General features: G+C 41.1%; 1 protein-coding gene across 2 annotated transcripts in view; it reads left to right on the forward strand.

Annotated features, from left to right (window-relative positions):
• usp32 (ubiquitin specific peptidase 32) overlaps nt 1-13,805 on the forward strand; it is a 66,389-nt gene that overhangs the window by 19,526 nt on the left and 33,058 nt on the right. For both annotated transcript variants that reach the window (XM_061934096.1, XM_061934099.1), the window contains 10 exons: nt 346-453; nt 3,399-3,514; nt 3,719-3,781; nt 4,161-4,244; nt 4,875-4,936; nt 5,370-5,472; nt 8,683-8,764; nt 8,885-8,967; nt 10,693-10,827; nt 13,284-13,404. In XM_061934096.1, the coding sequence (XP_061790080.1) occupies nt 346-453; nt 3,399-3,514; nt 3,719-3,781; nt 4,161-4,244; nt 4,875-4,936; nt 5,370-5,472; nt 8,683-8,764; nt 8,885-8,967; nt 10,693-10,827; nt 13,284-13,404 (957 nt within the window). The remainder of the gene's footprint in view (nt 1-345; nt 454-3,398; nt 3,515-3,718; nt 3,782-4,160; nt 4,245-4,874; nt 4,937-5,369; nt 5,473-8,682; nt 8,765-8,884; nt 8,968-10,692; nt 10,828-13,283; nt 13,405-13,805) is intronic.

The raw sequence follows: 13,805 nt of genomic DNA on the forward strand, positions 1-13,805 counted from the left end.
GATCTACACTCCACAGTGCAGTGGTCACATGATCTACACTCCACAGTGCAGTGGTCACATGATCTACACTACACAGTCCAGTGGTCACATGATCTACACTCCACAGTGCAGTGGTCACATGATCTACACTGCACAGTGCAGTGGTCACATGATCTACACTCCACAGTGCAGTGGTCACATGATCTACACTCCACAGTGCAGTGGTCACATGATCTACACTCCACAGTGCAGTGGTCACATGATCTACACTCCACAGTCCAGTGGTCACATGATCTACACTCCACAGTGCAGTGGTCACATGATCTACACTCCACAGTTCAGTGGTCACATGATCATCTCTTTCAGGCTTGTTCCACGCCTTCGATGAGAACCGAGACAACCACATCGACTTCAAGGAGATCTCCTGTGGCCTGTCAGCCTGCTGCAGAGGTCCTGTTGCTGAGCGCCAGAAGTGTAAGTCCTAGATCTACATCCTGTATCTGTCCTCAGACTTAGTCAGTGTAAGGAATCACCTCCTGATAACATCACAGTATCACTTTCCTTTTTATGATGTTGCCCCTGTTGTTTAAATTGAATTGTTGTTTTACTTGACCTATGTTTTGTACAGCGCTTTGTGATTTGATCTGTGAAAAGGGCTTTATAAATAACATTTACTTACTTACAATCAAGCAATCAATCAATCAATGTTTATTTATATAGCCCTAAATCACAAGTGTCTCAAAGGGCTGCACAAGCCACAACGACATCCTCGGTACAGAGCCCACATAAGGGCAAGGAAAAACTCACCCCAGTGGGACGTCGATGTGAATGACTATGAGAAACCTTGGAGAGGACCGCATATGTGGGTAACCCCCCCCCCCCCCTCTAGGGGAGACCGAATGCAATGGATGTCGAGTGGGTCTGACATAATATTGTGAGAGTCCAGTCCATAGTGGATCCAACATAATAGTAAGAGTCCAGTCCATAGTGGGGTCAGCAGGAAACCATCCCGAGCGGAGACGGGTCAGCAGCGCAGAGATGTTCCCAACCGATGCACAGGCGAGCGGTCCATCCCGGGTTCCGACTCTGGACAGCCAGCACTTCATCCATGGCCACCGGACCTGTGCCCCCCCCCCCTCCACAAGGGAGAGGGGTGAGCAGAGGAGAAAGGAAAAGAAACGGCAGATCAACTGGTCTAAAAAGGGGGTCTATTTAAAGGCTAGAGTATACAAATGAGTTTTAAGATGGGACTTAAATGCTTCTACTGAGGTAGCATCTCTAATTGTTACTGCTAGAACATTCCATAGTACTGGAGCCCCAATAGAAAACGCTCTATAGCCCGCAGACTTTTTTTGGGCTCTGGGAATCACTAATAAGCCGGAGTTCTTTGAACGCAGATTTGTTGCCGGGACATATGGTACAATACAATCAGCAAGATAGACCGTGTTGTATTTTATACGTAAGTAGTAAAACCTTAAAGTCACATCTTAAGTGCACAGGAAGCCAGTGCAGGTGAGCCAGTATAGGTATATATAAATATGTATATATGTATATAAAGGTATATACAGTATAGGCGTAATATGATCAAACTTTCTTGTTCTTGTCAAAAGTCTAGCAGCCGCATTTTGTACCAACTGTAATCTTTTAATGCTAGACATAGGGAGACCCCAAAATAATACGTTACTGTAAACGAGACGTAATGAACGCATGAATAATGATCTCAGCGTCGCTAGTGGATAAAATAGAACACATTTTAGCGATATTACAGAGATGAAAGAAGGCCGTTTTAGTAACACTCTTAATGTGTGACTCAAAGGAGAGAGTTGTTTTAGTAACACTCTTAATGTGTGACTCAAAGGAGAGAGTTGTTTTAGTAACACTCTTAATGTGTGACTCAAAGGAGAGAGTTGTTTTAGTAACACTCTTAATGTGTGACTCAAAGGAGAGAGTTGTTTTAGTAACACTCTTAATGTGTGACTCAAAGGAGAGAGTTGTTTTAGTAACACTCTTAATGTGTGACTCAAAGGAGAGAGTTGTTTTAGTAACACTCTTAATGTGTGACTCAAAGGAGAGAGTTGTTTTAGTAACACTCTTAATGTGTGACTCAAAGGAGAGAGTTGTTTTAGTAACACTCTTAATGTGTGACTCAAAGGAGAGAGTTGTTTTAGTAACACTCTTAATGTGTGACTCAAAGGAGAGAGTTGTTTTAGTAACACTCTTAATGTGTGACTCAAAGGAGAGAGTTGTTTTAGTAACACTCTTAATGTGTGACTCAAAGGAGAGAGTTGTTTTAGTAACACTCTTAATGTGTGACTCAAAGGAGAGAGTTGTTTTAGTAACACTCTTAATGTGTGACTCAAAGGAGAGAGTTGTTTTAGTAACACTCTTAATGTGTGACTCAAAGGAGAGAGTTGTTTTAGTAACACTCTTAATGTGTGACTCAAAGGAGAGAGTTGGGTGGAAGATAATAGCCAGATTCTTTACTGAGACTTATCTTCATTGAGTGCACACAGATAGTCTCACCCACCATTGTCACCTGTATATGAAGTCAGACTTCTCTTCATTGAGTGCACACAGATAGTCTCACCCACCATTGTCACCTGTATATGAAGTCAGGCTTATCTTCATTGAGTGCACACAGATAGTCTCACCCACCATTGTCACCTGTATATGAAGTCAGGCTTATCTTCATTGAGTGCACACAGATAGTCTCACCCACCATTGTCACCTGTATATGAAGTCAGGCTTCTCTTCATTGAGTGCACACAGATAGTCTCACCCACCATTGTCACCTGTATATGAAGTCAGGCTTATCTTCATTGAGTGCACACAGATAGTCTCACCCACCATTGTCACCTGTATATGAAGTCAGACTTCTCTTCATTGAGTGCACACAGATAGTCTCACCCACCATTGTCACCTGTATATGAAGTCTAATTTTTGGTGATATAACCCCCAATTTCAAGCCTTGATGCCGAGTGCCAAGCAGGGAGGTAATGGCTCCCATTTTTATAGTCTTTGGTATGACTCGGCCGGGATTTGAACTCACAACTTTCCCATCTCAGGGCGGACACTCTAACCATAGTCATATATTTGATACATTAAAACACCAAAACTCATCAATTGAGTTCATTTTCATCAGCCCCAGAAGTCCTCTAGCAGTTATAACATTAGAAAATGATGTTGCTGAAAGACGACATGTCTAAAATGTTGACACACACATGTAGACGGAGGCTTGTGGTGTGTGTGTGTGTTCTTGTGTGTGTGTGTGTGTGTGTGTGTGTGTGTGTGTGTGTGTGTGTGCAACTGTCACTTTGCACGTCCTTCTCACACCTGCTAAATAACACACTAAATAGTGCTGATGAGTGTTGATAAGTCCTGTGTGCTAAAGTCCCAAATACTGTTTGTCTTGTTCTTAGTCTGCTTCAAAGTCTTTGATGTGGACCAGGATGGAGTCCTGTCCCGCGAAGAAGTCCATCAGATGGTGGCGGCCCTGCTGGAGGTGTGGAAGGACAATCGCACCGACACGCTCCCTGTAAGATGACACTCTTTGGAGTATCAACCAAGTTATGATTATTAGAAGAAGTTGTGATTATTAAAAGAAGTTATGATTATTAGAAGAAGTTATGATTATTAGAAGTTATGATTATTAGAAGAAGTTGTGATTATTAGAAGAAGTTATGATTATTAGAAGAAGTTATGATTATTAGAAGAAGTTATGATGATTGTATTGTTGCAGGAGCTCCACAGTTGTGCATCAGATATTGTGAACGCCATCTTCAACGTGCACGACACAAACAAAGTAAGATCTTTGTGTAATATTGTAATATTCATGCATAAATATATTCATGTACAGATATATAAATATACTCATGTATAAATGTATTCATATGTAAATATATTCATGTACAAATATATAGAGCTCTATTCATGTATAAATATATTAATATATAAATATATTCATGTATAAATAAATGAATATATTCATGTGTAAATATATACATATATTAATGTATAAATATAATCATGCATAAATATTTAAGTATATTCATGTATAAATATAGAAATAGATTCATGTATAAATATATGAATATATTGATGTGTAAATATATTGATGTATAAATATATTCATGTCTAATTATATTCATGTATACATTCATATTTTCTTCCTACTCTCCCAGCTGGGCTGCCTGACGTTAGAAGAATATCAAATCTGGAGTGTGAACAATCTTCTGGCTTCTGAGTTCTTAAATCTTCTCTTCCAGGTCAGCACATTCCTGCATATTGATTTGATCATTGATAAATATTGATTTCAGCATTGATGCATGTTGATTTAATCATTGATGCATATTGATTTCCTCAGTCCTGCATATTGATTTAATCATTGATATATATTGATTTAATCATTGATACATATTGATTTAATAATTCCTGCATATCGATTTAATCATTCCTACATATTGATTTAATCATTGATGGATATTGATTTAATCATTGAAACATATTGATTTAATAATTCCTGCATATCGATTTAATCATTCCTACATATTGATTTAATCATTGATGGATATTGATTTAATCATTGATACATATTGATTTCATCATTCCTGTATATTGATTTAATCATTGCTGCATATTGATGTCATCATTCCTGCATATTGATTTTATAATTCCTGCGAAAGGATTTCATCATTGCTGCATATTGATTTAATCATTGCTGCATATTGATTTTAGCGCAGGCGCAGCTAGGACAACTGTAATTGCTCCTCCAGCATAACAGTGAGGATGCACACCTGTACCTCGCCACACTTCTATTTGTCACACAAGTTGAATTCAGTGTCAAATATTGTTGAATTATTAATACAAGTTGACTTTATTTCTGCATCTTGCTGAAGGTTTGCCACATCGTGTTGGGACTCAGACCTGCGTCTCCTGAAGAGGAGGGACTAATCATCAGGTACATCCATCATAATCATCTTTACATCATAATCATCTTTACATCATAATCATCTTTACATCATAATCATAATCATCTTTACATCATAATCATCTTTACATCATAATCATAATCATCTTTACATCATAACCATCTTTACATCATAATCATAATCATCTTTACATCATAATCATAATCATAATCATCTTTACATCATAATTATAATCATCTTTACATCATAATCATAATCATCTTTAGATAGATAGATAGATGTATAGATAGATAGATATATGTATGGATTATTATCATCTTTACTACATTAGTCATAATTATCTTTACTACATCAGTCATTATCATCTTTACTACATCAGTCATAATCATATTTTACAACATAATCATAATCATCTTTACATGATGAAAGTACTGAGTGTTGAACTTTGACCCACGTCACCAGGGGTTGGTTGGAGAGAGAGAAGAGACAAGGACTGCAGCACCAACACACCTGGTTCATCATGTCCTCGCTCTGGTGGCAGCAGTGGAAGGACTACACTCATTATGTACGTCTCATTTGCATATCTGCACTACACTCATTATGTACTTCTCTTTTGCATATCTGCACTACACTCATTATGTACGTCTCATTTGCATATCTGCACTACACTCATTATGTACGTCTCATTTGCATATGTGCACTACACTCATTATGTACATCTCATTTGCATATCTGCACTACACTCATTATGTACGTCTCATTTGCATATCTGCACTACACTCATTATGTACGTCTCATTTGCATATCTGCACTACACTCATTATGTACGTCTCATTTGCATATGTGCACTACACTCATTATGTACGTCTCATTTGCATATCTGCACTACACTCATTATGTACGTCTCATTTGCATATGTGCACTACACTCATTATGTACGTCTCATTTGCATATCTGCACTACACTCATTATGTACGTCTCATTTGCATATCTGCACTACACTCATTATGTACGTCTCATTTGCATATGTGCACCTGCTCCAATCAAATACTTTTGTTGACAGAAGTAGGATCACATGTTTGTTGACAGAAGTAGGAACACATGTTTGTTGACAGAAGTAGGATCACATGTTTGTTGACAGAAGTAGGAACACATGTTTGTTGACAGAAGTAGGATCACATGTTTGTTGACAGAAGTAGGAACACATGTTTGTTGACAGAAGTAGGATCACATGTTTGTTGACAGAAGTAGGAACACATGTTTGTTGACAGAAGTAGGAACACATGTTTGTTGACAGAAGTAGGATCACATGTTTGTTGACAGAAGTAGGATCACATGTTTGTTGACAGAAGTAGGAACACGTTTGTTGACAGAAGTAGGATCACATGTTTGTTGACAGAAGTAGGAACACATGTTTGTTGACAGAAGTAGGATCACATGTTTGTTGACAGAAGTAGGATCACATGTTTGTTGACAGAAGTAGGATCACATGTTTGTTGACAGAAGTAGGAACACATGTTTGTTGACAGAAGTAGGATCACATGTTTGTTGACAGAAGTAGGATCACATGTTTGTTGACAGAAGTAGGAACACATGTTTGTTGACAGAAGTAGGATCACATGTTTGTTGACAGAAGTAGGAACACATGTTTGTTGACAGAAGTAAGAACACATGTTTGTTGACAGAAGTAGGATCACATGTTTGTTGACAGAAGTAGGATCACATGTTTGTTGACAGAAGTAGGATCACATGCTTGTTGACAGAAGTAGGAACACATGTTTGTTGACAGAAGTAGGATCACATGTTTGTTGACAGAAGTAGGAACACATGTTTGTTGACAGAAGTAGGAACCCGTGTGTTGACAGAAGTAAGAACACATGTTTGTTGACAGAAGTAGGAACACATGTTTGTTGACAGAAGTAGGAACATATGTTTGTTGACAGAAGTAGGATCACATGTTTGTTGACAGAAGTAAGAACACATGTTTGTTGACAGAAGTAAGAACACATGTTTGTTGACAGAAGTAAGAACACATGTTTGTTGACAGAAGTAGGATCACATGTTTGTTGACAGAAGTAGGATCACATGTTTGTTGACAGAAGTAGGATCACATGCTTGTTGACAGAAGTAGGAACACATGTTTGTTGACAGAAGTAGGATCACATGTTTGTTGACAGAAGTAGGAACACATGTTTGTTGACAGAAGTAGGAACCCGTGTGTTGACAGAAGTAAGAACACATGTTTGTTGACAGAAGTAGGAACACATGTTTGTTGACAGAAGTAGGAACATATGTTTGTTGACAGAAGTAGGATCACATGTTTGTTGACAGAAGTAAGAACACATGTTTGTTGACAGAAGTAAGAACACATGTTTGTTGACAGAAGTAAGATCACATGTTTGTTGACAGAAGTAAGAACACATGTTTGTTGACAGAAGTAGGATCACATGTTTGTTGACAGAAGTAGGAACACATGTTTGTTGACAGAAGTAAGAACACATGTTTGTTGACAGAAGTAGGATCACATGTTTGTTGACAGAAGTAGGATCACATGTTTGTTGACAGAAGTAGGATCACATGCTTGTTGACAGAAGTAGGAACACATGTTTGTTGACAGAAGTAGGATCACATGTTTGTTGACAGAAGTAGGAACACATGTTTGTTGACAGAAGTAGGAACCCGTGTGTTGACAGAAGTAAGAACACATGTTTGTTGACAGAAGTAGGAACACATGTTTGTTGACAGAAGTAGGAACATATGTTTGTTGACAGAAGTAGGATCACATGTTTGTTGACAGAAGTAGGAACACATGTTTGTTGACAGAAGTAAGAACACATGTTTGTTGACAGAAGTAGGAACACATGTTTGTTGACAGAAGTAGGATCACATGTGTTTGAGGTTTTTGAAGGTAACACAAGCGACTCCCATTAGCTGCATCTTGCACACTATTTCTTCTTTTTAGAACATCCATCCATCCATTTTCTACCGCTTGTCCCTTTCGGGGTCGCGGGGGGTGCTGGAGCCTATCCCAGCTGCACTCAGGTGGAAGGCAGAGTACACCCTGGACAAGTCACCTCCTCATCACAGGACCAACACAGATGTACAACATTCACACACTAGGAACCATTTAGTGTTGTTAATCAACCTATCCCCAGGTGTATGTCTTTGGGGGTGGGAGGGGCCTATCCCCAGGTGCATGTCTTTGGAGGTGGGAGGAAGCCGGAGTACCCGGAGGGAACCCACGGAGTCACGGGGAGAACATGCAAACTCTACACAGAAAGATACCGAGCCCGGGATTGAACCCAAGACTACTCAGGACCTTCGTATTGTGAGGCAGATGCACTAACCCCTCTTCCACCGTGCTGCCCTGATAAACAAATGTTACATAAGTATTTAAATAGCTGTCAACTTGGAAGTAAGTTTTTATATACTTCATTACCCAGAAGGCTTAGCACTGGAGGCAGGAACAGGAAGTAGGTGTGGTCTATATTGTTCCTGCTTGGTGGAGACAAGAAACTAACACAAGTTTTGATTGGACTGTTCAGAGCGAGAAAGACGCTGATTGGCCAAGAAGTTGAATTTGCTTGATTTGGTGCGATTGGGACTTGGTGAGTTCCTGGAGGGACTGTCACACAAACACACTTGACCACAAGGACTGTGGAAGTGTGAAATAGTCAAGTCTTCTTCAAATACTACGACTGCTCCACTACTTCCTAGTCGACGTTTGACAAGTCTTCCTGCAATACAAGCATAACTCGCTCTACTTTCTCCCCAGGAGCCAAAGAGCCTCGGCCTGGAGCAAGGATCCATCCTGAGCTCTGCTGCAGACCTTGGTTGGTCAGAGGCCACACACATTGGTCAGTCTTACTCTCTGGACTGCTGTCGACATCTTGCTTAGTCTGCGGTCTATCAATGTAGCAATGATGGCCGGCCACACCTTGGTAAGTGTCACTAAAAGACCACCTTCTTCCCCTCAGCCAACGGTCGCGTGTCCCAGCAGGCAGCACAAAGACCAGCAGCCATTGACAACCAAGGTCTGGTTGCAAGTGAGCCCGCCAAGGTACGTGGTATTACTACACTCTTCTTCTATGTAGTAATGTTGGAAGAATTAGCAACATGCTAACCAGGGCCTTCTCTGCTGGCCTAATATAACCAGACATCATGATCATAATTAAAGTCTTTTTTAATTGACTTATCTACAAGCATTCATATTCTCTTCATCAGCTTAGAGTTTGTATCCAATCAGAATTCAGCTAGTCTATGTTGCCATGCTGTACCACACCTGCCTTCAGAATCTACAATGTGTGTGTGCAACCACATACAGTTGATAGATCATTGCCATAGATGTTGTCAGTAAGGCCTTCAACCTGACATTGACACCTCCTGTGATTGGATACTCACTGGGACCGTTAGCGGAGGAGTTTGCGAACACATACAGTTGATAGACCGTTGCGATAGCCAATCAGATCACAAGTTGTTGACAGTAGCCTATCTAGGTAGCCTGATGTTAAGGAGACCGTGATTGGATACTCACTTATCCAATCACAAGTTGCAACTTACTGAAGCAGGAAGTCATACCGGGCTAGCAGACATCACTTTTTGAAGCCACAAAGGAGGAGAAGAAAAGGTTGCTGAGGTGGCAGATGTATATTTGCAAGAAGGATATTTAAAGAGAAACTACATCATGTGAGAGCATGTCGGCCATGAAATGGGGAAATGCTCGCCACTTCCACTCCAATCAAGCGACTAGGAGCGCTACCACTGGCTTATACGCCGTCCAGTGGCTTCTACTAATTGTAGCTTCAAATATTGTATTTCTTGATTTTTCACGTTTAATGTTTTTTTTACAATTTTAATTTCGACAGTACCACATAAGATATCTTTTAATTGCTGATGCGAGTCTATTGATTTTTAAATGTGCCAGGAAATAGCCCGTTTTGTACACTGTTGATGTGTTTCAATGGGCAGTAAATGTGTTTGTGTATAGTATTTCTCCAGCAAAGGTCATGTGGGGACATCAATGATGCTATTTTGAGAGGTCATCACTGAAGGCCTAGCTGGGAAACACACAGCCTGCCACTGATGCTAACAACATGCTACATGTCAGGGCAGAGCTTCATCCTGCATCCTTAGGAAGATGTGGCACTTGACACCCAACGATGTCTGAACCTCAACAACAACAATACTGAATTACTCCACTAGCCAACTGCACCCAGTCCACTTCACATGTGGTTCAGGCGAGCGTGCTGATAAAATGCAACAAAACACACGACATAGCTATCTGAAAATAATCCAGGAGTCAAAGCCACGTCTTTTCATCCCATGGTGAGGCATTCTTCTGGGCCAGCAAAATAATCCTCCAAATAAATCAGGGAAAGAGCGGATGCAAGTGAGTGAGGTAGAAGACACGGCCCTAGGACAAACGCTGGCCCCAGGAGAGGGAAGGAGAATCAAACCCACACAGTACAGTACAGTACTCTTGTGAAGTACACTTGTCCCTCCTTCATCTCTGTGATGAAAACATTCCTTCAAAGTAAGAATCATTCTTTCTAAACGCTTTATTTTCCACATCAAAACTCTTTACAACCTTCTAAATGCATCATGAGCGCCATCTCCTTCATCACATGACTCTGACAGCCAATAGGAGTTGAGGACTTTATTCAGTGTTGATGATACTGAAATCTATTGTTGCTGTCATTATGCATGCAAATGAGCTGTGTCAAGCCCCGCCCCTAACAGGAAGTTGTGTGTAAAAGTATGAAGTGAGTATAAGTTGACCTTGCAGGCGCCAACTTTGACCTTGGAGGGCGGGCGGCTGAAGCGCTGCTTGAAGAAGGATGAAGACTTCACCATGGTGCCAGAACCCGTGTGGCGGGCACTTTACCACTGGTATGGTGCCAACCTCAGCCTGCCACGACCAGTAAGTCACTCTGATCACACCCTTACACTTTACCACTGGTATGGTGCCAACCTCAACATAGACCTCCATGTTGGTGATTTAGACCTCCATGTTGGTGATTTAGACCTCCATGTTGATGATTTAGACCTCCATGTTGGTGATTTAGACCTCCATGTTGATGATTTAGACCTCCATGTTGGTGATTTAGACCTCCATGTTGGTGATTTAGACCTCCATGTTGATGATTTAGACCTCCATGTTGATGATTTAGACCTCCATGTTGGTGATTTAGACCTCCATGTTGGTGATTTAGACCTCCATGTTGATGATTTAGACCTCCATGTTGATGATTTAGACCTCCATGTTGATGATTTAGACCTCCATGTTGATGATTTAGACCTCCATGTTGGTGATTTAGACCTCCATGTTGGTGATTTAGACCTCCATGTTGATGATTTAGACCTCCATGTTGGTGATTTAGACCTCCATGTTGGTGATTTAGACCTCCATGTTGATGATTTAGACCTCCATGTTGATGATTTAGACCTCCATGTTGATGATTTAGACCTCCATGTTGGTGATTTAGACCTCCATGTTGGTGATTTAGACCTCCATGTTGGTGATTTAGACCTCCTTGTTGGTGATTTAGACCTCCATGTTGGTGATTTAGACCTCCATGTTGATGATTTAGACCTCCATGTTGGTGATTTAGACCTCCATGTTGGTGATTTAGACCTCCATGTTGGTGATTTAGACCTCCATGTTGGTGATTTAGACCTCCATGTTGGTGATTTAGACCTCCATGTTGGTGATTTAGACCTCCATGTTGATGATTTAGACCTCCATGTTGGTGATTTAGACCTCCATGTTGGTGATTTAGACCTCCATGTTGGTGATTTAGACCTCCATGTTGATGATTTAGACCTCCATGTTGGTGATTTAGACCTCCATGTTGATGGTTTAGACCTCCATGTTGGTGATTTAGACCTCCATGTTGGTGATTTAGACCTCCATGTTGGTGATTTAGACCTCCATGTTGATGATTTAGACCTCCATGTTGGTGGTTTAGACCTCCATGTTGATGATTTAGACCTCCTTGTTGGTGATTTAGACCTCCATGTTGGTGATTTAGACCTCCATGTTGATGATCTAGACCTCCATGTTGATGATTTAGACCTCCATGTTGGTGATTTAGACCTCCATGTTGATGATTTAGACCTCCATGTTGATGATTTAGACCTCCATGTTGGTGATTTATACCTCCATGTTGATGATTTAGACCTCCATGTTGGTGATTTAGACCTCCATGTTGGTGATTTAGACCTCCATGTTGATGATTTAGACCTCCATGTTGATGATTTAGACCTCCATGTTGGTGATTTAGACCTCCATGTTGGTGATTTAGACCTCCATGTTGATGATTTAGACCTCCTTGTTGGTGATTTAGACCTCCATGTTGGTGATTTAGACCTCCATGTTGGTGATTTAGACCTCCATGTTGGTGATTTAGACCTCCATGTTGGTGATTTAGACCTCCATGTTGGTGGTTTAGACCTCCATGTTGATGATTTAGACCTCCTTGTTGGTGATTTAGACCTCCATGTTGGTGATTTAGACCTCCATGTTGATGATCTAGACCTCCATGTTGATGATTTAGACCTCCATGTTGATGATTTAGACCTCCATGTTGGTGATTTAGACCTCCATGTTGGTGATTTAGACCTCCATGTTGATTTAAACCTCCATGTTGGTGATTTAGACCTCCATGTTGGTGGTTTAGACCTCCATGTTGGTGGTTTAGACCTCCATGTTGGTGGTTTAGACCTCCATGTTGATGATTTAGACCTCCATGTTGGTGATTTAGACCTCCATGTTGGTGATTTAGACCTCCATGTTGGTGATTTAGACCTCCATGTTGGTGATTTAGACCTCCATGTTGATGATTTAGACCTCCATGTTGGTGATTTAGACCTCCATGTTGGTGATTTAGACCTCCATGTTGGTGATTTAGACCTCCATGTTGGTGATTTAGACCTCCATGTTGGTGATTTAGACCTCCATGTTGGTGATTTAGACCTCCATGTTGGTGATTTAGACCTCCATGTTGGTGATTTAGACCTCCATGTTGATGATTTAGACCTCCATGTTGGTGGTTTAGACCTCCATGTTGGTGATTTAGACCTCCATGTTGGTGATTTAGACCTCCATGTTGGTGATTTAGACCTCCATGTTGATGATTTAGACCTCCATGTTGGTGGTTTAGACCTCCATGTTGGTGATTTAGACCTCCGTGCAATGCGACATGAGCTTTGTGCTTTGCAGAAAGCGGACTTTCTTACCTCCACCAAAGAGGTTTTGTTCTGGCCAGGGTCTGTTTGTACCTCAAAGAGTTATGGACTGAGTTGGATGACATTTTTCAGGAAATGTCCAAAAAAAACAAACGGAAGATTTGAACCCTCAACCTTCCATCCTTGCAGGTCATCATGGACAGCAAGACAGGCCAGGCAGAACTGGAGCTGTTCCCTTGCTACCTCCTCTTTCTCCGCCACCAGACCGCCACACGCTCCTCTTCTCAGACCAACATCTGGCTCAGTATGGGTAAGTTAAGTTAAGGTCAATTTCATCGTGTACATGTTTCATCCTCTCAGAGTAATGTCTAGTTCAGTATGGGTAAGTTAAGTTAAGGTCAGTTTTCATTTTATCGTGTACATGCACCCTCAAGGACCCTGCGGAGAGTGTAGACCTGGTCCACAGTTCCACGACCAGGACCAAAACCACACTGCTCTTCCTGAATCCGAGGTTGGACTATCCTCTCCAGTACACCTGACTAGACCTTACCAGGAAGGCTGCGGAGTGTGATCCTCAATAGTTGGAACACACCCTCCGGTTCCCCTTCTTAAATAGAGGAACCACCACCCCGGTCTGCCAATCCAGGGGTACCACCCCCGATGTCAGGGCAATGTAGCAGAGTCTAGTCAACAAAGATCTGCCACAGAGGA

This window comes from Nerophis lumbriciformis, linkage group LG30 (assembly GCF_033978685.3).
Source record: "Nerophis lumbriciformis linkage group LG30, RoL_Nlum_v2.1, whole genome shotgun sequence".
Taxonomy (NCBI): Eukaryota; Metazoa; Chordata; class Actinopteri; order Syngnathiformes; family Syngnathidae; genus Nerophis; species Nerophis lumbriciformis.